Source organism: Cupressus sempervirens, chromosome 9 (assembly GCF_028749045.1).
Source record: "Cupressus sempervirens isolate cs-2001-9-10 chromosome 9, ASM2874904v1, whole genome shotgun sequence".
Classification (NCBI taxonomy): domain Eukaryota; kingdom Viridiplantae; phylum Streptophyta; class Pinopsida; order Cupressales; family Cupressaceae; genus Cupressus; species Cupressus sempervirens.
Window position 1 is genome coordinate 357666519 of NC_143126.1, and position 23896 is coordinate 357690414.

The 23896-nt window shown below is 35.4% G+C and overlaps 1 protein-coding gene across 2 annotated transcripts in view; it reads left to right on the forward strand.

Moving 5' to 3' along the window:
- Nucleotides 1-18698, forward strand: part of PDV1 (plastid division1) — a 56248-nt gene extending 37550 nt beyond the window's left edge. Inside the window, exon 2 of one of the 2 annotated variants that reach the window (XM_089800101.1) lies at nucleotides 17512-18698. In XM_089800101.1, the coding sequence (XP_089656227.1) occupies nucleotides 17512-18108 (597 nt within the window). In that variant the 3' untranslated portion in view covers nucleotides 18109-18698. Of the gene's footprint in view, nucleotides 1-17502 lie in introns of both variants that reach the window. The other variant, XM_089800100.1, reaches the window with a different exon arrangement.
- Nucleotides 18699-23896: the final 5198 nt, after the last annotated feature.

The following is a 23896-nucleotide window of genomic DNA, read 5'->3' on the forward strand; positions in this document are numbered from 1 at the left end:
ACAATAGGGTATACTATCTCCATCAACCATATTTTTATGCAATCCATGCAACTTGGTCACCATAGTGAGAATTAATTTGGCCATTGAAGAAATAACAAAGAAGCATTTATGATTCACAAGAACATAAATGCAACTTTTGAGAGACTGGTGATGAGATGCATGATTGTACTTCTCAACCTTTGACTTTGATTAAGCAAAATGAGCAACAACTGTCATGTCCCCACTCTAGCTCAGTCTAACAGAGACATGTGAGTTAGCTTATTATTGGGTCTTGTAGGCTGACAGGGTTGGATAGAGACCCAGTATGGTTATTCAGTGTTGGGGACTTGGTTTTCTAGTGGGTATTGATCAGTTGGGTGACGTTCCTTGTTTTTAGGAGGCAGTTCCTACATTTATGGGGTTCATTCCTACTTTTTAGGAGGTATGATCATGCCCAGGGCTGGGTTTCCATGAGATGACCCTTTGGGTTCAGTTTCAGAGGGATAGGGCTTGTTTCCTAAATTTTAGGAGCATCCCTAGATTTTAGGGATGAGACTGCCAGAGGATCCTTGATTTCCGACTTCAGTCACAGACAGGTGACAGGATGATTTTATGGTTTGTGATGTCAATTGGGCAGTTTGTGGCTATTTGGGTTATATTTTTAATATTTCCTAAGTTAGCGTTTAATATTTAAATAAGGCTAAGTTAATAGCCATTTTGGAGTAATAAGGAAATTTTGGCCTCATCTGGATGCGTATCCCATGTTATGATAGCTCGTTGGAAAGGTCTTGAAATTCTCTAAATCTTCCTCTTTGGTCTCAGGGCAATTCGGTGAACAGATTTATTACTATGGTGGAAAAGGTCATTTTCTAGTGACATGGTCACTTTAAAATAAGATTTAATTCATTTTTTATAGCCAACGCCAATTGGGGGTCACTTTAGGGTTCGAATTGCTTTGCAAGGGGTTATAAGGAGATGGGCGCCATTTCTCATGATTATGCATATTTTTCAAACACTTCTTTTCAGATTTGCTCTGTTTGAGCGATTTGCATTCTGGGACGCAAACCCCAGGGTAATTGCTGGCTGGGACGTAACCCTCAGCAGCATTGGGTATTGGTTTGTCAGTAGTTTCAACAGTATTCAGGAGGAAGGTAGATGCCACTTCAGCTTGGGCCTACAGTTTGTTTTGTTGAGCATGTTCTTTGGCGTATGGGAGGTGAATTCTAGCAGCCGTACACTGCCATTTCTTGCAGCCGTACTTGCAGCCGTACTCTGTCATTTGCAGCACTTGGATACATAGAAAAATCGGTTACTCAGCAGCAGATTCTTCCATCTTATCAGCCTGTTTTCATCAGCCAGTTGTGGCGTCATTGTTAGAGGAAATGTACTGGATCTTTTATTTGGCTCTATAATTCAGAGATCTGCCTGGTATGATTTGTATCAACTCTGACTTTACTGCATATTGTTTTTTATTTTCAGACTCTTTTCTTGCCATTTGCTACTTCTCATTTCTATGTGGAATAATCATCAAAAACACAAAAACAAACAAACTCTTCTGCATTTCCGTCTAGTTCTACAAGAAAACATTAATAAACAGGAAAAAACAAAAATAAAATAAATCTACAGCAGATTTGCAGCAGAGATCCATCAGGGATCTTTCAACAACTCACAATATGGCATGATGAAAAATGATACTTTTGTTTTAATGCTTGAGGACATATTCATCTCTCCAAAGCCAAAGGCTGCCTCATAAGGTTACCACCATATTTTCGCTGTGCCTCTTTATTATCTCATTGAGATTCCCTTGAGTTCCAATAGATTTAATCATCGTATTGTTGATTGAAACCCTCATATATTTATGCAAATCAGCTTTTATGTAAGTTAAAACAAAGTTGCAATGATCATAATTTCTTTAAAAGTTCTTTCTAAACAACAATATGGTTGTTCGAAAAATCATTTTCACCAATGGTTGAAACCCTATACAGACAGCAAGATACAAGAAAAAATTCCCAAAATCTGCAAACCAGTGGCTGTATGTTATTGTCAGTTGTAATTTCCCCAGCTCAAAGCAAGACAATTAATAGCAAATGGCTGTCCTCTCCTTGGATTACCCAACATTAAGAGGACGTAGATCACCATTGGGTAAGAAATGGAATCCTTGGCTTGTTCTAGATTCTAATTTTGAGTTGAGGGCACATCTTTTGATGCAACTTGTGAACGTAAGTTATTTTTAAATGAACTTATTAAATCATTTTAAGGTAGGCACATCTTTTTAGACAACTTAAGCCTAGCCAAGGGACTCAAGTTATCCCCTCTTTTATGTACTTAGTTACTTTATAAAAACATTTGACAAAAGACCAAGGTGTGCCCTTAGCTTCAAAGAGTTTCATTGGTGCACACTTTAGGTTTTTATTTTGAAGCGTTGGATTAAGAGGTGGAATACAAAGGGTGGAGATTGATTCATCTTTTTAGAAGGTGCTGTAAAACACCGTAAGGGCTCATTTAGAGCCAAGGATTGTGATTAAGTTTTGTTTTTTTGCTATTACATCTTTTCTTAAGGATTGAAACCCTTAGGTATCCCTGATTTCGGTGAGACACAAGTGCTTTCCCTAGTTAGAAGAGTGCATTTTGGTGTGAGAACTCTGGTTTGTGAAACCCTAGCACATTGCTAATTCTAGGCTGCAAGTAGTGATCAGGTTTGGAGGCCCATTCAAGGATAATATCAGTGCTGGAGACTTGGATCTAGAGACATTCAGTGCTGAAGATCATTTATTTCTGAGTTTTTTGAGGAACTGCTGCAAGGAGCAGCTAGAACAGGTTGTTTGACAGTCATTTTGGGAGGCTAGTGCTTGCCCTTTTGGACAGCTAAGGTTTGATGAAATGTAGAAATAAATCTGAGGTATTCTTGTGCCTAAATCTGTCTATTTTCCTGTCCACATCTTAGAAAAATTAAGGAAAATCAGACATGCTTTTCTGTAAATTCTGGGTTATTTTGTAATCATTTCTGATCATAATAATAATCATAACTTTTCTTTTCATGGTTCTAAGTCTGATTTAGATTCTGAGATGTAATGAGAATAATTCGATGCAAAGTTCATTTCCAAATTTATGCTCTAGTTGTTAAAAAATGTGTTAAGAGACTTATGCTCTAGTTCTCAAATTTTATTGTTTTCTTTTTAGATCCCATTTGGGGATGTTACATCAGTAGCACAAAATCAGTGACCCTGAAATCAACAATATAAAAAAATGGCACAACAGCTGCCATTTTAAAATCCCCTTGCAAAAAATCAGCAAGACACTGGTTGGAAACAGCCGTAGAATGACACAAAGAACTCCAATAGCAGTAACAAACTGAAAATCAGTGTCTTATAACTGAAAACACCTGTATTGTTGCAAATGATATAATCTAGTAGCTGGGAATGTTGGTAATAGCAACCCTAAAGGTGAAAAATATAAAGACAATAGTTCATGACATGTTTTTCTGGCAATTGCAATATGCTATCACTATTCTTTCTCATTGTGCCTTGTTTGTAATTTTTTGCAAACATATTTGAATTTGAACCATTCCACCAAGCTTATGCTACATTAATCTAATATTATTATGAACAAAACTTTGAAACTTTATAATGGTGCCATTACTTGTTTAATATGAAAGTTATCTTCAACTTCTCTTTTCTCTATCTCTTGAGGAAACCTTCTAGTTGGTGGCCATCCTTTAGATAAAGTTGTGGTTGTCGCCAATTGATGTTTCTACAACTTAGCCATGACAACTCTTGGAGCTCCATCTTGATGTCTTCAAGAGCTCCCTTTGTTTTCCTTGGATTTCAATTCTATTGGAAGAGGGTAACACCATTGCATGCCGAATTCTAGGCCGATCTCACCTAGACTTATGACATAGGAGTCATTATACGCAGTGTCTTCTTGCTTTGATTACAAGTTGTGCTTTCTTGATGTAAGGAATGGTGAAATCATCTTCTAGTAACTCATCCTACATGAATTCTCCTTCATACATCCAAAGGTGGCAAACTGGTTTGTAGTTTGATGTCAAATCCACACCTTGCTTAATCAAAAAATCTTGAATATCAAAGTGACATTTACATTTCAAGCCTTCAGCATCAAGAATCCCATCACTTGGGTGACTATAACATTGTCTTCAAGTGTAGAACTTGGTTTTGAAGAATAACCTATGAACCATGAGAAATGATACTTCACAACTTTGCTGGAGTTCACAGCATCTCTTGAATGATACTCCATGAGTGTTTTTTCTATCCAAATGCATTGGATGAAGAATTCTCAGAAGAAATATTGATGTCAATATCATCAAAGCATTTATCTTTATTGTGCCTCAAAAGATCACTCAAACCCCATGTGCAAAAATAACATTGAACTTGATTTAAAGAATCTATATGCCCTATGTTGCAAGTGGTATCCTTCAGTTTTATTACCTTTTTCAGAATAATTTTCATGATGACAAGAATATTGTGATGACATAGTATGAAAAAAAAAATGTGACCCATCTCCATCTTTTACATATTTTTGGACTCTAGTCAACTTACTTATCTTCCTTTGCCAAATTTGAAATTGTTTTAATATCCTCAACACCTCCAATCTTGTGACTCAAATCTTAAGAGTTAAGAGTTAAGAGTTAGGGTCAATCACATTCAACCCAAATACATTCTCATCTTCATTGCCACAGAGAAAAATCGAACACTAGCAAATCTGCCTCTAAGGCTTCTTCAGCTACACGATCTCAAAAGAATCCCTCAATTCTTGCATTTCTTAAATTCCAAAATTTCTTATTCTGATTCAGGATTGAAAATCAATCCAATATGGCAACTTCTCATACTTCAGAAAGTTGAAGGATACTTCTTGATTGGGTGCATCTTCATCCATCTTGGGCATTTTACATCCAACAAATAACTCTTTTCTTCAACTTTATCAACATTTTGTTGATGTGGGCAATCATCAGAAGTCACTAAAGATCTTCACCTTCAACTTGCATGGTGGGATCCTTCTGTTCTTGTTCATTGGTTTCTTTTGTTCATGGCTTTGATTTTGATTGTTCTTCTGCTTTCTGATTTCTTCTGTAGCCTCTTGTTTTGGTTTTGATTATAACCATTCCTCTTTCTTTATCAAATCTTCTTCTTCTTGGCTCCTTCGTAGTTAGTTTATAGAACTCACCAAAAGACAAATCATTATGGATAAATGATTCAGGTCATTATATTCTTCATGATACCTAGCAATACCATCTACCATATGTGCTTGAAATTGCTATTCCTACTCCAATGGTTCTTCTGTTTGTAGAAACGTTTCTCAAAAAGTCTTAGTGGAGTGTTGATTGAAACCATATCATTGGTTGAATTGCTTCTTTCTCTTGCAATATTTTGGACTGGCATAATGCACTCAAATATTGATTCGACCCCCTCAATTTTGAGCTCTATCTGACATAGACACACTCATGAAGTTTGGATATACTTGACTAATTCCTTGATGATGAGGCAACGTCAAATTTCATTCTTTAGTTAATCGTGGTGGTGTGAATCTGTTTCTTTTTCCTCCTGGGTATTTTTAGGCACAGTTGTTTAGCTACTTGGTTTAGCTCTAGTATTTCTTTGATTGCTTGCAAGTTGTGACAATGGAGCTTTGATATTCAACCATTTGATTTCCTGCATAAGATGAGCTTCATTTAAATTTTTTGGTTTCAAAGGACATTTTGGGATAATCTCTCTGAGTCTCTCCAGAAAAGGTGCTTGTTTGAAAAATGATGTTCGTCTCTTTTTCTGAGATTCTCTCTCAAAAAAGATCCAGAGATGAGTTTTACAATGTTTTTTAGTGAAATGTTCTAGAGGGTCATTAAGAGACTTCTCTAGAGAAGCTCCAGATAGCAATCTGGGTGGCTGAGAAAGACAATTTAGAAAGAGTTGCTGAGAAGAGCTTCAGAATGTCTTCGAAAGACATTTTTAGAATAATGTTGGAGGTTTTTTGAGGCTAGTCTCGACAATGGATATTCTGTGAGGTTGTGTAGCAGGTTGCTTATCATTTTGGTGCACATGCTTAGCATTATACCGTAGAAGTATTTATACTCATCATTTATAATTTTTTAATGGTAGGTTAACATGGTTGATGAAGTGTTTATCTCGACCTAATTGCACAGCAACACAATTTGCAACACTAATTCTAGTTATGTTTTCCTGTTAAACTAAGTACACAGGTTTAGTCTGTTATTCCTTGGATTAGTGACTGTTCTGGCTTGTTGTTGAGGTGGTGTAACTTGTTCAGCTTGCTGTTGATTTTGTGGCATTAGCGGTATGGATTATTGCAGATTTGGTGTGGGGCAAGGTCCTTGATAAATTGGTTATATGGAGGCTTACATTCTGGTGTAGCGTTTAGAGGATACTACAATTGTTCTGATTGGTTTGATCATTGTGGATTCAACTGTTGCAGACTTGCTCACTCAATGGGTGCCCAAGAGTAGGTCTCTCAATGTTGTGGTCCTTGATGCTAAGGCCGAGGTGCTGTTCATTGACAGTTATTCTAGTTAGGTTTTTATTATTAAGGTGGATTTGAGGATTGATTGTAGGGAAAATGGTTTCCAGGTATTTCTTTTTCACAATTAATTTCCACTATTGGGTGTTGGTTCCCAAATTAACAAATCACTAAATCTCAGACATTATCAATTATGATATTATCTCATGCTTAGATTTAGTGCAGGATCTGGCCAATGAACAGAGATAGGTACTAAACACATATCTCCTTTAAACTTAAGGTTCCGTAGGACCTAGGGAGATAGCCCTTTGGACAATATTGACTGATTGGTTTAAGTAATAAGCATATTATTGTATAACAGATAATGTTCTCACATTAGTATGCCAAGAGATATGATAATTAACTCATTATGTTAATGTTTGTGGCCTTTATGGAAAAGATCAACAATAAATAATTAAAATTCGCAAATGTAATCCAAAAGTGGCTACATATTTAATGGCAATATAATAATAATATGAAATATATTATTTTATTATATGATAATTCAATTAAGTGGGAAAGCTTAGTTGGCCCCATTTGAAGTGTCATGTCTTTTGGAAGACGCACCTCTTCATCTCATATATATATTATATGTGTTGGGTGGTGAATAAGGAACACACCAACGCATAATGTGCAAGTAATTATTCACCACTGTTGCACTATACTTCTTCTCTGCCCTAAAATCTGAAAACTTAACATGTTATCCAAGAGGGTTCCTTCTATAAAGCCTAACAGCTTGAAGGCAGATCAACAGAAGGAAATAGAATTAAGAGGACAGGTATGATCATTGAATCAAGTGGACTATTGCGATCAAAACTTTTGAAAGGAATGTGCACATGATTCCAAAACTTTATTTTTGAATAATTCGTCAAGACCGAGGAATGGATAAAACATAGAATTGTATATTCATAAGTGGTCCAATCCACTGCATCAGTTAAAATACACCAACGTGGGATTTAAGCATGAAATAACGAGTGAAGGAAAAGCCTAGATCAAACAAGTTACTAAAGGTGCTATTGACTAAATCACTGGATTGGATATGTCTACTGTATCTCTTCGCCTCTTAAATGGTTATTTAGTATTGACAGGGGATAGAACTAATAGGATAACCAAGCTATGATTGGTTTCTCTTTCATCTTTCATCTTAAAGGCCACATGGATAAAAGAAAGTATTTTAGGGACTTTCAAACAAATTGATAGAGCTCAAACCATATTATCGAAATAGCATGACAAAGTTAAGGGCATGAACTCGACATGTGACTCATGGAGAATGGTTTGAATACATTCAACCAGAACATAAGCTGACCACCACTAATGAGCACCATGGGAAGAGTTTGGGGATCAACGAACAACAAGTTGAACACTTAGTCTAAACATGTAAGGCCTGTACCAATCCCTAAACCGATGACTCACTGCACATATGCACCATGTAGGTCTGTGTTGGCTTAGAACATTGACAAAGGCAAACGATGTATATGTTGGAGAGTGAACTAAGTGCGGTTACTGAGCAAGGCCAATTAAATGAATCAATTTATTTACAAATTGCCTTGTAAGATAAGGATTGTGCAATGCCTTGTGAGAGAAGGACTGTGCGATCTGACGAACATTCCATGGGTCATGTCGCTTGTGTGGGCCCAGGTCACATATTTATAAGCGCCTAAAATGTAAGTAAGGACATTGGAATATGTTTGAGGAGTCAAATATTGATTTAAATCGTAGAAGCCGAATGGTTTATTCAAGTCATAAAGGTCGTGCCCCACTAGTCAAAGTTGTGTCGGAAGGTATGAACAATTATTTATTAATATCTTATTAAGATTGGGGAACATACTCAAAAGTAAGACATAATGAGGTTAGTTCATAATTATTATTTTGATTTATTACATTTATGTATATAAGATGGAGAATTATTGAATACATGTAAAATGAAGAGTTCTCTTATGATGTTATATATACAAAGAAAATACATATATTTGTTATTAAATTAATAACATTAAGATTCTAAGTATTGTATTCCTAATGTAATAAACCTCTTTTGTATTTATTGTATTTCTATACATAAGAGCTATGTCCCTTGATCTTTTCCTTCAAGAATGTTCTTGTAGGAAAAGGAGGATTGATATCAAAGTGCACAGACGAAGCCACCACATGTCAAAGGGAATCATTTCCAAGAGCATTCAAACATTTTCAGGTGCATTCTAAACATAGTAGAATATTTTTTTGTTTAAGGTTGAATGTCAATGGGGATATTACATTATATTCATTTATGAGTTAAAGAATTAAAACTGGTTAAACCATTAATTCTAAGATAAATTTGGACTAAGTGACATAAACAAAAAATTCTCATGGTTTGATAATGACTCGTAACCCCTTGAGAAGTTATTCGTAAACTTTGGCTAGATAACGAGAGGGGACCTTAATGTGTTCACATTGAGAGGGAGTCCTACCAAAAGTAGTTAAACCTAAACTGTGGAGGGAGCAGATAGGAAACTTGTAAACTCTTCGCTAAGGGAGTAGATCACTTAAGTGTCATGGACCCTAGTTACTTCAATTTGGTTTGACTTAAAATAGTCATGGATAAATTGAGAACTTGCATACGTGGATTGAATCCACCTTAGAGATGCTTGAATTTAAGAGAGTTTATACGGGCCTACTCTCACCTAGTTTTTCTTATAAATTCCTCCTTTGGGGATTCATATGTATAAGCATTTCTTTTATATATATTTTTATGGGCTATGTATTTAGCCAAGACTATATTAGCCTAGGCTACATTATTGGTTGTGTTTGTTATGATCATCGGCTATGTTATAGCAAAGACTAAACGTCTTTTTTTATAGTTGAGTCTATAATTGAGATATTTGGATATTTTGCATGATCATTTCTTTGATATGTGAATATAGCATAGACTATATTGTTTGTATGCATATGTGGCTAAATTCATCTATGTGATTATATTTTTTATCGTTTGCAGATAGTGGCAATCCACGGTTTGAGTTGAGAAGTCTTCTTGACTCAAAGATTGACTACTTAGTGGACTTAATGTCCAGATACTAGTACTCGGAGCACTTGGTGAATATTATGTATTTGATATTCGGATACTAGTGCAGGTGACATCATGGATTTGATGTCGGATTTAGTACTTGGTGGACTTAATGTCCGGATACCATTACGGGTGACATCATGGATTTGATGTTTGATTTAGTACTTGGTGGACTTAATGTTCAAATACTAGTACGGGTGACATCATGAATTTGATGTCAATTGAGTCCTTGTGACTCGTGGATCTTGGATCCATAGGTTGAGTACATGGTGACATCATGGACTTGATGTCGGGAAGCCATTACTTGGAGCATTTAGTGAATATCATGGACTTGATATTCGGCCAATGCTTTTGATATCAATTGAGTCAATTAGACTCAAGAGACTAATACTTAAGAGCATACAATGATGACTTTGAGATCTTTTGAGATCTGTATGAGTTTTACATCATGAGATGATGTATGGGATATATAATAGATTTGAGATCTATTGAAGTTATGTTTTTGGTACCCCTGCCAATTGTGAAGATAGAGAAGTTGAGGTCTTTTATAGACTTGAGATTTATTGGTCGATCTTCTTCTCAAGTCCAAGAGGGAGTGTTAATGTTTGTGGCCTTTGCGACAAAGATCAACAACAAATATTTAAATATGCAAATGTAAGCCAAGAGTGGCTACATATTTAATGGCAATATAATAATAATATGAAATATATTATTCTATTATATGATAATTCAATTAAGTGGGATAGCTTAATTGGCCCCATTTGAAATGTCACGTCTTTTGGAAGATGCACCTCTTCATCTCATATATATATTATATGTGTTGGATGGTGAATAAGGAACACACCAAAACATAATGTGCAAGTAATTATTCACCGCTGTTTCACTATACCTCTTCTCTGCCCTAAATTCTGAAAACTTAATACGTTACTGACTCAGATCATTGATAATTTTAATTGCTTGCAAAGAGGACACAAAAATTTCAAATAACTTATGAATCATGAAAACATAACAAATGATTTGTCATTCAAGCTTGGCTCTGAATAATGGACATAAAGTTCCCTGGATTGGTGCCATTCTCAGGTTGTCGAGTTAGTCCACGACAAGTAAATGCATTACTCTGGCAATTTAACTCCTAATCAGTGGGTTAAAAGTATCGATGCCTTACATTGATACCCCCTGTTTATGGTTAAGATCCTTTTTATATGATTCACCACATCTATGGTTTGTTCAGAGAATTTAATCCCTCCTTTGAATAGAGGCACGGAACAAAACAAACATTGCAAGAAACTTGCGAAGATGAACTCATGATTTCATTTCAAAACATGTTAAACGTATGAATTGGAGACAGCCAAACAAAACAAGGAACCTCTTTTGCGCTCCGGTAAGGAAAATGCCAGAGCAGTAGTTTCATTTACAGAGTATAACCTTCTCCTACGCACTGAGGTTTAACACCTTTACAAAGAAAATCTGTGTCCAAGAAAACTTAAGAAACCCCCCAGAAAAAAATGGAAACTAAACCTTAAAGAATAGAAGAAGGCCTAAAGCTAATCTGTAGATGATCTCTGGCATCTTAATCTTTCTTTGATTTGCAACATGTTAACATCTACCATTTGGGATATTTTTCATTGTACCTCAACTTGCCTGCACTTCATCCTGCAACTGAAACTTGCATTTACGTTGTTTTGATGTTCCTGTGAACGTAGGTGAAAAAATGCTTTTACTGTTGCACTTTATCTTTACTGGTAAAAATGATCCTTCGCAGGTGAAATTTCAACCCATAAGGAACATAAAACCTTCAGTTATATTCCGAACATTTACCAAATATTAAATCTCCGGGCAGTATGATTTTCTCAGCAATACATTGGTTTTATCATTTTGACTCTCAAAATGCCCTATTTTGTCTTTATGCAATGATCGACTCTACATCAATTGGTTGGCATGCATTTGACCCGTTGCCTACTTCCTCTTCAATTTTCCTGACAAACAATCACCAAACATATTCCAGAATTTGCATAAAGCTTAGCGGATTGAAGCGTTTAAAATTTCCACAAATCAAATTTCTGTGGAACTAGTGTTGCCAATGTCCTTTTATGCTTTGTTTCTGACTAACCTGTAAGCCAGGGAAACATATATTGTCCATTTCCTGCATGTCCCAACCATCCTCTGGATATATTGATGCAGTATGCCCTCTTACTTTCCTCTCCCAATGACCAAGCTTTTCAATTGTCGTCTCAATGAGTGCACCTCTGGTAGATAATTATGTGGAACCATACATGGGCTGGAATAGAAATTGGCACTATTGATGCGTCCATTGTGATGGAATTCAATTTTTTTGGCAAATTTACAGTCTCAAATATCATGCCAAAGGGAAAATCTTTAGATCTTCCCCACTACTTATATTCAAAAGGTATGCTTCAAAGTATTAAAAGTCATGAGCAGGGCAGTTATAAGTGGTTCACAGAGAATTAAAGAAAGAACCAAAAGACAAACAACAACAATCCATTAATGGCAAGAAGGACAATACAATGGTTTGAGAGATAGTGCAGTTGGAACAAATTGATTTATATAAACATAGAAAGATTGGATTCCAAATTACAAAAATCAGTGACAGTTACATGAAGATTGAACAGCTTACACCTCATGAAGCAACTCCAATATGGAAGACTAATACAATGCAAGCAGAAAGGGATAATGATAGCGAGCAAATGCCACTAATAGCAGTGATCAACAGATATGCATATACAATAATTATTCATGTATTGCTTGATATGTTTCAGGAAGAGCCTGCAAATATAAGAACATGATATAGTGATCAGAATGGGAACTTTTTGAGTTGTTAAGAACAGTTCAGTTCTCTAGAGACTCCTAATTCAGAAAGATTAAGTAGCAGTGGCATAAATGATATCTTAGCATCCATAGCTGACAGTTATATAGCAACACATATTTCTGCTACCTGTAGAATGCTTCTCCTAATCCAGAAATGAATGTAAATCTGACACACAATAGGTGGTAAATGATGCACATGTGGAGGTTACCAAATACAGATCTATAAGATTGTCCCAAGTATAGACTGCTGTATGCATCCACCATTTAATAAGGAGATATTGCTCAATCTGAGACCTTTATGAGTAAGCTCCACAGTGAAATAATATTCAGACATTTTATCAGACATTTTGGACGCAATTATCATGTAGTCATCTTTGCACATTTGTAATTAGTACACAACCAAACTGGCTGAGAATTTTTAACTTCAGAGAATAAATATTAATTACTATGAAGATGTCTAGTGTGATTATAGTGGTCATAGTGTTTCTGAGTATGGAATCATGCCTGAATTAGGATTGATTATTATCACCATAGTTATAAAGGATAAATGCTTCGATCAGGATGGTAAAGATGTACATATCCCACTCACAGTACAAGTGTGGAAGAATTTTTAAGTCCACGGGTGCCATTGGAAGATACAGACGTGGGATCTTCAGTGTCACATGTCATGTTACAGGCAGAATCGGAAGTTCTGAATTATTTAGAGACAATCTGTTATTATTTCAAACCTTGAGAGCCGTCTGAGCATGAAGTTTGTATTGTTGTTGTCTTTCATCTCATATCTAACAATAATGTGTTCCTCCGCAGGTCTGAAGATGCTCGCAGAAGAAAAATCTATGTAGAAGCAGAATTTGGAATTTATGGCAAAAACCAGATATGAAGTGAAGTATTGATGTTTGTAGATGGAAAATGCCGAAGCCCCGATAACAAAGGTTAAATACTCTTACGTGAAAACAAGGAGTTGCAACAATATCAAAGAAATCGATTTGCCCATTTAGAGGAGCGCTGTGTTATAAATTGTAGATGGAAGGATTCCACGCGGTCTTGGAGTATGCGAACATTATATGATTATGTTTTGAATAACGTCTGTTGCATTCACAAAACCAAAAGAGAAGCTTGCGTGAACTTAGAATATGAAAGTCTCAGGGCTATTTATATGTTAGAATGAATTCTTAAAATAAAACTGATCCTAATCACCCTTGTAGATAAGGAGGCATCCAATATCGATCATTTTAGCGAAATTATGTAAATTGTTTTATGTTAGTTAAGAGTTATGAAGAGGTGCGTTGTTTGAAAAAACAACCAATACCCCTTGTGGTTCTATAAATATGAGAGAGGATTAAACAAAGAGAATTCATATTCATATTAAAATTTTTACATACCCAAGTTATATATATGCTCTTTGATATATTTTATTCTTTCATTGGTAAAGAAATAAATTTTTGAACTAAGCCCGTGGATTGTGGATTATCGAATAAATTTTTGTGCGATTCTGGAGCCAAATTGTATTGGATGGATCATCCGTAAGGAATGCCTCCAATGCAATTTTATTTCCAGCATGATCAGTAAGAGATATTTATTTTATTTTATTTGCATGAAGCTTTAGAGTTAAAATATTATATAGTTTTGTCCTTATAATTATTATTTTAATTTTATAAATAATTTATATGATAGATAAGTGGACAGGATCAATTATAGCATTTCAAAATTGGACATCATAGATATTGAGAAATATTTAATTGTTTCCGAATCTATGTGTGGTTTGTCTCCGAACCACAGGAGTTAAAGCACATTCTAGACTATTTTAAAATTGCGTCCATATTATCGCATCTTGATTACTAAATTATTTGTAATTGATGTGCGTAGAATTTTATAAAGCTATATGTTTTAAGCTTATAATACTGATTCTATCGCCCTTCGGCACTGGTCTTATTATTTTTCATAATTCGCAATCCATACATTGGCAATTATTTCATATCTTTCCTTTGAAGAATTAATATATTCATTTGTTGCATTAATCCATACTTATCCTTATTTCAAAAATATTCATATATTCATTTATTATTCTTAATTTATAAATTGCAAGTTTGAAGTTTTTCTATAATCCTTGCCGTTTGGGAAACTTTCAATACATTCACATTCTAATCGATCTGCTATAAGTGTCTTGGACTTGAGTGTTTTGTCCAAGATTAGGTACACCCGCCTTGGTTTTGCAAAGCCAGAAGTGTAGGGAGCTCGAACTACACTGTTCAGTTTTGTCAAGTTGGCCATAACCGGTTGGATATCCCAGCATCGAGTTGGTAAGACTCAGGATTCCGATCTGCAGTTTTGGGAACCAACACGTTGTGCATGTGCTTTCTTAATGCCTTGCTTTTAGCTTGCTTTTGCAAATACCCCTGCGATTCTGATCCTTCACTAGCTAAAATGACAATCGGTGTTCTTCCCATGCATTGGATCATCCTTAATTGTTAAACATTTGTGTCAAAACATATTACAAAATCAACTTCCATTATATCCAAACCCTCTTCATCAATAGTTGTTGCAAACTTGCAACAATGGTCTTGTATCTGCCTGCATGGAATTTCTACAAAACATGTTGAACTTCCTGACTCTGACCCTTGGAAGCTTTTCGAGAGTTGTTAACTCCATTGGCTTTACAGCATGCCCAAACATTGTTAAAGAAACAGACAATTTCCTTGACTTTGTCTCTGAAATAGTGAATATGAAGCACACCTTAAGCATCCTGAGAAGATGATCTTATCTGCTTCCAGTCTCAAATTACTTGTTTTATCATTTTGGCCAATCATTTTTCTATTTTGCTCTTGTTGGAAGATCCAAATGACTGGCAACTGCGCATCTAATAGAGGTCCATCACCCCTTCATCACTGCAATCAGTAATATAAGAGAGCCAACGTTGCAATGCATTACAAACCACAGCCAATTGGTTGTTGAAAAATGACACCACCCTCTCATGTTGGAAGCACATCGCCATGCTGTGCAAACCAGCATCAAGCTGCTGACGATAAGTAGCTAATTTGATCATTGCTCAGTCTCCACAACGCATAAAGCCAGTCTGCAAAATCTAATCTACTCCCATCAAGCCACCAAAGAGAACTTTCCTTTCTCTGTTCATGGAGAACATGCAGGCTGCAGAAGCATTAGATAGGCAAGAAAGTAAAGAGGAATGAAGCAGCCGCCAAACCATCTTGCACCATTACCTCCTTTCATAGCTTTGATCCGGTCCACTCTCTATCAGCCATGAAATAATATTAATTATCTCACTTACCTTCATATTTCATAATACTTCAATGATAGTTTAAACGAGTCAATGAGATCTATTGTACACTTAAAATGGCTATTGCAGCACTAACTGGAGTCAAACCTTCTTTGTCACAAAACAGAAATACAATCTTCAAGAATCAATATTTGTTTTACTGTCATGACGACTTGGCTTCACTCAATTGCACTGCTATTATGAAGCATATTACACCTCTATTTGGCTCTTTCATTTTAAGTGCAAAATGGGGCAATAGTATTGTGGTGCCAAATTATTTTCCACAATTTAGATGTTCTCAAATGAGTAATGTCCAACAGCTTTAAACCTCACATAAAGGACTGAATCTTCACCAATGATAACAAATTTGACATCAGAAGCTATGATCTTTACAGAGGAGCAAAATTTATCACATGGATACTGATTATCTGGTTTTGGCAACTTAAGCAACTATTCCATTTGACCCCTTTTGCATGCTGGCCCCCCTAGTGGACCCAATTCAAAACAAATTCATTTCCATACCAAAACACCTCAGATTGCGAAACCACAGGCTAATGAGGCCAAAATAACAATGGGCCACTCTCAGAATTGTCAAATTTGAAAACTTTTTTGGGACCTTTTTAGCGTAACCTATTTTGTAGAGCATAAAATAGCTCCCACACTCCTAATGTTCTTTTGTTTCTATAGCTTTCCCAACATAGATTTTGTTGAAGTCAATGCCGAGATACTTGTACTCCTCAACTTCCTCAAGAATGCTGCCCTCAAAATAAAACATATGCTGATGTTGTTTTTTACTATTAGAAAAAACCATGACTTGAGTCTTGCTGATATTGACCTGCATCCCACCATTTTGCAAAAGCGCTCAATAGAAAGTAAATGTTCTTGCAGACCAAAGGCAGACTTGCCAATCAAAATAAGATCGTTTGCATAGAGGAGCAGTCTTATTTGCATGTTTAATCACTCTACAAGTTTGTCGATATATAACCCAAACTCAAATATGACTGCTGATTTTTTACTGACTTCTTATGGACAAAGGATACTTTCGTTCTGTTTATATGAAATGCTTACACTGGAATCAACAGTGTATGAATTTAGAACTGGATGGTTTATGGTAATTTAATTATATGATATTAACTAGAAATTACAACAACTAAATTACCTCAAATCATATATAAGAACCTGAAACACTAGAAACTTCAAAGAACTATTTATTACAAGTAGGAAAGAAGAAAACATTTGCCAAGCTATTTGGAAGGGCCAATAAAAATTTCGTTAGAATTTTGTTAAAGCTTTTTGAATAATGACATAGCCTATTTCTTTGCATTGATATAATTAGATAAGTAGGATGCAAATAAAAATGAAAGTTAAGCAGTAATAAATAAGCAACTCAATACATAATTAATTCCCCCTTTTGTAATTGTCTATTTGCATGATTTTCAGTTATTCAAAATCTATAATATTAACTATAAATGCTTTTGAGCATTGGGTTTTTCAATAATATCGATTTTTTGAGTTGGCATTAAAAGCTAAATAACTGATTGGTTTCTTTACTTATGGGTTTAAATCTGGGCATTTGCTAGTTATACAATTTAATGGTTTTATTCGGTATTCACATCTGAACTGTCTCTTGAGCTAGGTTACCTAGGCTACTCATGTCTCCAACAATGTTGTTTTTGGTTTTTCAATACACCAGCTTAAGAGAAGATTAGCTTTTTAACTGGGGTTCATTTTAATTCATAAAAAGAATAGTTAATCCTTTCAAGTCATTGTAATTGGATTTCCTGAAATGAATTTTTGCAGTCATTGACAGATCGACTGTATGGTTAAGGGATTCAAATCTGAGTTTGGTTTTTTGGAAAAGACTCTGCAGGTACAGCAGCGTGCAGAAAGGGATGCTGCTTTAATGCAGCTGGAAGAAAGTCGGCGGATCCTCCTGAAAAGGCTTAAAGAACATCGTGGCAGAGATCTGAGTATTATAAAGGAAGCCCTGGCATTTGCTTCTGATGGAGATGAAGCAGGGGATTCGCATTTAAATCCTAATGTATTTCAAGATTGTTCCATGGCAGAAGCAAATAAAACACACTCTATTAATAAAAATGATGATAAGGAGACTGAAGATCTTTGGAAAAAACGTCACAGTGGACTGGCACATCTTCTTGATTTTGGCTATCAATTTGTAAAGAATTCAGACAATTTGCACGCCGTGGCTGGTGTAGTTGCCAAGGTCGCACTAGTAGCTGTCAGTATGTTTGCAATATTTCGATTACAGAAAATGCCAGATGGAACAAGGAAAGAGGAAAGAAAAAGCAAAGCTTCAAGGACCCAGAAGAACAGTAGGCAATACACAGAACATCGACGTGAAACAAATGAGGAAGGTTACTTCTCAAACAATTCAGTTGGTAACAGTGCAGAACTTCCCGGACATTACCGTTTTACAAGTTTAGATGTTTTATTTGGTAGGGGTTGAAAATCAACCAGAGTTTTGGCCATCAACATGGGCTAGTTTGTAGATTCAAGGGTGTACTTATACATTTCGCAAAATACTACTAGATTCTGAGAGTTGATTGTGTGTATGGGCCATTTTTGTTACCTTAGTAGAATGGCCTTCATTTTCATTTGCAACTGAAGTTCTTTCAGTGGAAAATGAGGTTTCCTTGCCAGTTAGTTTTCGTGTCAACAGTTCTTAAGTTTCCTTTGGTCCTTGCAATCTGAGCGAGGCTTCTGGAATGGCCTATTCATTGAACCGTGTTGCAGACTGCCTGAACAGTTTTTCTAGCATGTAATATACAGAGTAATTAAGAAACAGATAAAAATAGAAAGAAAGCATAAATTGTTTCTTAAGGATGCTCAGTAGTCTGGAGGAAGCGTTATAACTATCCTGATTATAACTTGTTCCGGATATTCACAAATGTTCAGGAGTAGTTGAATTAACATTCCTACCATAAGAGGAACTTTTTGAATATTTGAATCTGTTAGTCAAAAAGTATATTCAAAATCTGAGATGAATGTATGCTTGGATGGAAAATTGAATAATCATAGTTAGCTTCTTTTTATCCACCTGTTTTTCTTTGGCCCCAAAATTGTGCATTCGGAGCCTGTTCTTATTTGCTGCAACTTATGATTTTTGTAAAATATAACCGTAATTGTTGATATTATTCACGAAGAACTGCTCTTTCATTTCAATGGTATTTTCTTGAACAAAGTAGTCCACGATACAGGTTAGGTTAATATCTTGTCTACATATCACAGATGGCGGATGTTTCCAAGAACATCTAGTCCAAACGAGAACAAGTTTGTCTGTGTATTGTTATTTTACTTACAATAACCAATGAACAAGAAAGGTTCTATGCACTTCTAGATATATTATTGACTTTTATATCAACTGCTCTGTAGGTAGATATGCAAAAATCATGTCATGCACGAGTTCAAAGGGTAGAAGAAAACTAAGTTGGATTTAAAACAATCTAGTTGTCCTTGAGTCTGGGCAGGGGAGAAATTCTATTAATAATTCCGTTATGTACATGTTTTTATGTATATGTTTCATTAACAGAGCCCACGTTTGTTGGAGGATGTTGGGAGTTGACGTATGCTCAGAGTAGAGCAATGGAAGAGGTGTTAGCTATATTATGGTGGTTGTATGTGGGATAGTAGATTTGACTTTCGCAACATATTTTAAAGCTCGAATCTAAATGCTTAAATTAAAAGATAAAAATGAAACCAACAGTTGTGTTAATTTTATAAGGTGTAGCTATTGTCAGTGAATAAGATATACAATGAATAACATTGTTGGCTATGTTTTTAACCAAAGACAAGAGAGGCAAACAACCATCTATCTACAGCCATGAAATAGATATGAATATTTAAATTCGGAATTAAAATAATGTAAAAATGGAACAAACAAATCACTCCTTTGCAGAGTCATGGATGAGAAACAATGAAAATGATGAACAACAAACTTTATAATTGATTGATTTTCCAAATTCACAGATTCAAAAACACAATTCTCTAATTTGATATAATGGAATTTGCATGGAAAATGATCACAAAGACATTCAGAATTTGTAATCTAAAGAAAACACAAATGTCATTCTATATTTGTTTTATTTCTCAATACAAGATTGAGCACACAAAAAAACACAAATGAGCACACAAGTCATTCTATATTTGTTTTCTTTTTCAACACAAGATTGAGCACACAAACTCAGATACACACAACAAAACAAAAATAGTGACTGATAAAAAAAAGTTGGTTCTCTTCCTGCGGTTCCTCCTCGTGTAAAAAGAGAAAGAACCCCTCTTTCTTCCAAAAGTTTTTAAATAAATAATCTCTCCATGTCCTTTGATTCCAATAACTGATTCTTGGGAATTTTGTACATTCTTCTTTTACTCCCCAATTGAAAAGACTTTTCTTACGGAAAGATTTATAAAGTCCACTTATTTCTCAAAATGATATACCTTCCCACCTATTCCCATTATTTTTTCCTTCTTAAATACGTGATTCTTGAATAACTAATGATAAAAAGACTATCTCAATTTTCCTCCTTGACCTTCTATAATTGAATCTTTAATTAGTTCAAATGAATTAAACATTATAACTCAATGGCATATGTTAAGGTTAGCAAACTTGGTTATCGGGCAACAAAGAATTAAATGGTTGAATTCTTGGGCCTCTACTTAAAGACAGGTGTCAATGGTCATCAATTGCTTCTTGTTCATGTGGTTTCATATCCAACTTCAATTAAAGATACGCAATGTTCCATACGTCCCAAAGTTGCTTACACAACTCTAAGCAATTCATAAGCTCTATTCATAGTCTTTCTTTCCAATTGGCATGTAATTTGCAAAAAATGATGTTGAGCCAGCTGATTAACCAATTGAGTAATAAATTGCTTCTGTTGTGAGATGAAGTACTCTTGCCGCATAACTATCAGGTCATAATCACTTTGCAAACTATAAGTATGTTTGGTATTACCCAGTAAAGTAATTTCTCTTCTTGAGAAAGAGAATTTAGCTCTCCAACAATTTCTGCATTCCTTCGCCTCAAAGATAGCAAATCAAGGTGAACATGAGCCTCATCAATTGATACTTATAGTTTTGCCTCTGCAAGAATTGCATTTTGCTTGGAATACCCAACTTGTGCTTCCACCCTGTTAGTTAATAGTTTTCTCTCTTGTTAGATTTTATAACTTGACTCTTTTAATGCCTAACGTTTTAGAGAAACAAAAAGATGTCACCAACAAATGGGTCAGTGTATGTGTTCTATCACTTCCCTCTGAATTACAAGGTACAACTCCCTCAGGACTTGCAATGATGTCCAATGAATATGTCTTTCCTAGATTGGAAGTTTTGACAGAACAAGCTCTTAACTTGAGAGCAGTAAAGGCTAACCAAATTACTTGTAGACACAAACAATTTAGGCAAAATGGATTGGGACAACCTATCACACCTAATGGAATGGCTATAGCAGATTATCTTGAGATTTTCTGACTCTTCTATTCTAAATTAGATTAATTATCTAAATGCAAAAGAGGAAAGGAAGAAGAGATGCACATGAGGGCAAATGGAATTGCTTTAACTATTAGACTTGGATGAAATGGAATCCAACAAGTTACTAATAGACTCAACCGCATTTATTCTTCAATTCCTAATGAAACTACTTCTAACATGCCATGAAATAAACAAGAGGAGAAGCAGAACCATTTGTGAAAAAGTAAATGGAATTACTTATACTGTAAATACCATGGTGAAATGGAATCCACGAGGTGATCACATAATCACATGTAATTGTCCATCAACTCTCAATGCAAAACTAATCCATGGGCAACAAAACATGAATTTTTTTTTAGGTAAATTGAATTACAGAGCCAATTCACCATTAAGTTTGCTAACCTTTGTATTATCAAAAGAGATTACATTTATAGTTTTCTGTCATCTCTCAGTTCTAGCAAAGCAACATTCACATAATAGAAAGAGGAAAAAGAATAAAACACGAAAATATCTAAACAACAACATGATATGGACACATGGCATCTTTTCAATCGATGATCCTGACTCCATGAAACTTTTGGAAACACATAATGATTGTCTATCTTCATGTAGCTTCAAGAAACCTTGTGTAAAAATCTTCATTTCTTCCATATTTTGTTGTTGGTGCCAAATTCATATAATTTGTATCTCAATGATCACTGTAGGTTTAAATTCTCATCCTCGATCTCGAAACAACGATCATGATTAAAACATAATAGACCTCCTTATGTTTCCTTCATGATTTCCTCTATGGGTCCCTCTGTGCACACATGTCCAACGCTTGCTTTCCTACATTGGTTATCCCTCATGCATCTTTGAAAAGTGGGAAAGCGAGCGCCGTTGATCCTTTAAAATTTGACGATTTAATGATATCTCCTCTTTTCATGTTACATCTTTACTGCAGTTTCAAGATTTAACATTTATTTTAACCGTGAAATAGTAATGACTCAAATGACATCCCAGTTTCGAAACTATCATTCGCACAATGTCTTCTTTTGATGCGATGATGTGATCAGTTGATTTTTATTATTTTAATGTGTTAACTCATGATTTATCTTTAACCCTTGTGACCATGCGATTCTTTTGTTTTCACTCTATCGCTGCCTTAACTCTGGGTTACCTCTAATCACTAGTGACCATGTGATTCTTCAATATTTGAATGCCTCGGGTTATTTTTTGTAGTTTCATAGTCTAAAACCTTTAACTGTCTGATTACTCGTGACAATGTGACTGTTTGTTTTAAGGTTTAATTGTTAACACTTTCGCCGGGTCGTAACTTAAAATGTATGGAATGCTTCTTAGCTAGCGACCTTGTGAAAATTGTTCACCTTAACTGCTTCCATTTCTCACACTGTCGCAACCTTAACCTCAGGTTATCCTTAACTGCCTACGACTATGCGATCACTAGCTTTCGCTGCCTTGCAACTGATCATAGTTACCTTTTACTAACCACAACAAAGTAACAATGACTTTCCTCATGGATCCCTTTTTGTACATGTGTCAGCACCGTATTTTTCCTGCTTTGGTTAACTTTCAGATACTTATAAAATGTGGGAATACGACCATCGTTAATCCTTGTCTGAATGACAGTTAGGAACATGATTGATCCTATGTTGTTTAAAACCAAAAGAAAAGAGGGCCCATTTAGACAAGTAAGCGATTGACTTTTCAACTGACCAATGACGTGCATTCCTTTGTTAATTGACTTTTCACCAGCCCATGTAGTTGCTGATACAAATTGATTTTTCTACATTCTGAACTCGATCACCTATGATATCTTCCATGGGAATTGTAACACAACTTGAATCTTTGTCTTCAACATGATTAAGAATAGGAAATGATCGATCAGTAAAGTATTCAAACCTTCTTTTCATCAGAAGAATGTATGAACAAACCCTCCAAAACCTAATCACCTAGCCTTTTGACTAGTGCACTACTCGCATGATTTCCCGCATTAGGTTACCTCAAAGGGATGATGAGAAGAGAGGTCATCCTATGGGCATTCTAGACTCAGACTCAAGACACTGACATGTTTGACTTGACTCAAATCTAAAGCAAACAAGAATGAATTGAAAATTGGGCACCAATTGGCTTTGTTTGGGGCTTATAACAATGCTTAGAAGAATCTTAGCAATCTTTGGTTGCACATAGCAAAGTGACAACTTGGCAACCAAAAAGAACAAACTAATCTAGGAAAGCAACAATGACTAACTAAGAAAGACAACAACTTAACCAAAAACAAACTGCATGAAAGAAAAACCTAGCTAGCTAGCTACTATGCAAGGGTTACCTACTTTCAATTTTGCATTTGATACAACTTCAAATCCTGTCCATTATAAGAACATGGTAGGGTTTCTCCAGTAGGATAAAAAACAAACTACGTGAAAGAAAAACCTACCTAGCTAGCTACTATGCAAGGGTTACTTGCTTTTAATTTTGCATTTGATACAACTTCAAATCTTGCCCATTATAAGAACATGGAAAGGTTTCTCTAGTAGGATATTCCAACTTGAAAGAGAGTTATTTTGGTTTACTTGCATGATCTGAAATGACCCTTTCCATAAAGACTAAAACTTAGAATGCATCCCTCTTAGTTCATGTCTCCTATCCCACAACAAGACCAAATCGCCTTTCATAAATTTCCTAGGCCTTGCTCTTTTATCAAACAACTTCTTGACTCTTCTTTGGTGTTCAGTGATTTTGTCAACCATTTCTTCTCTTTCTTCCTG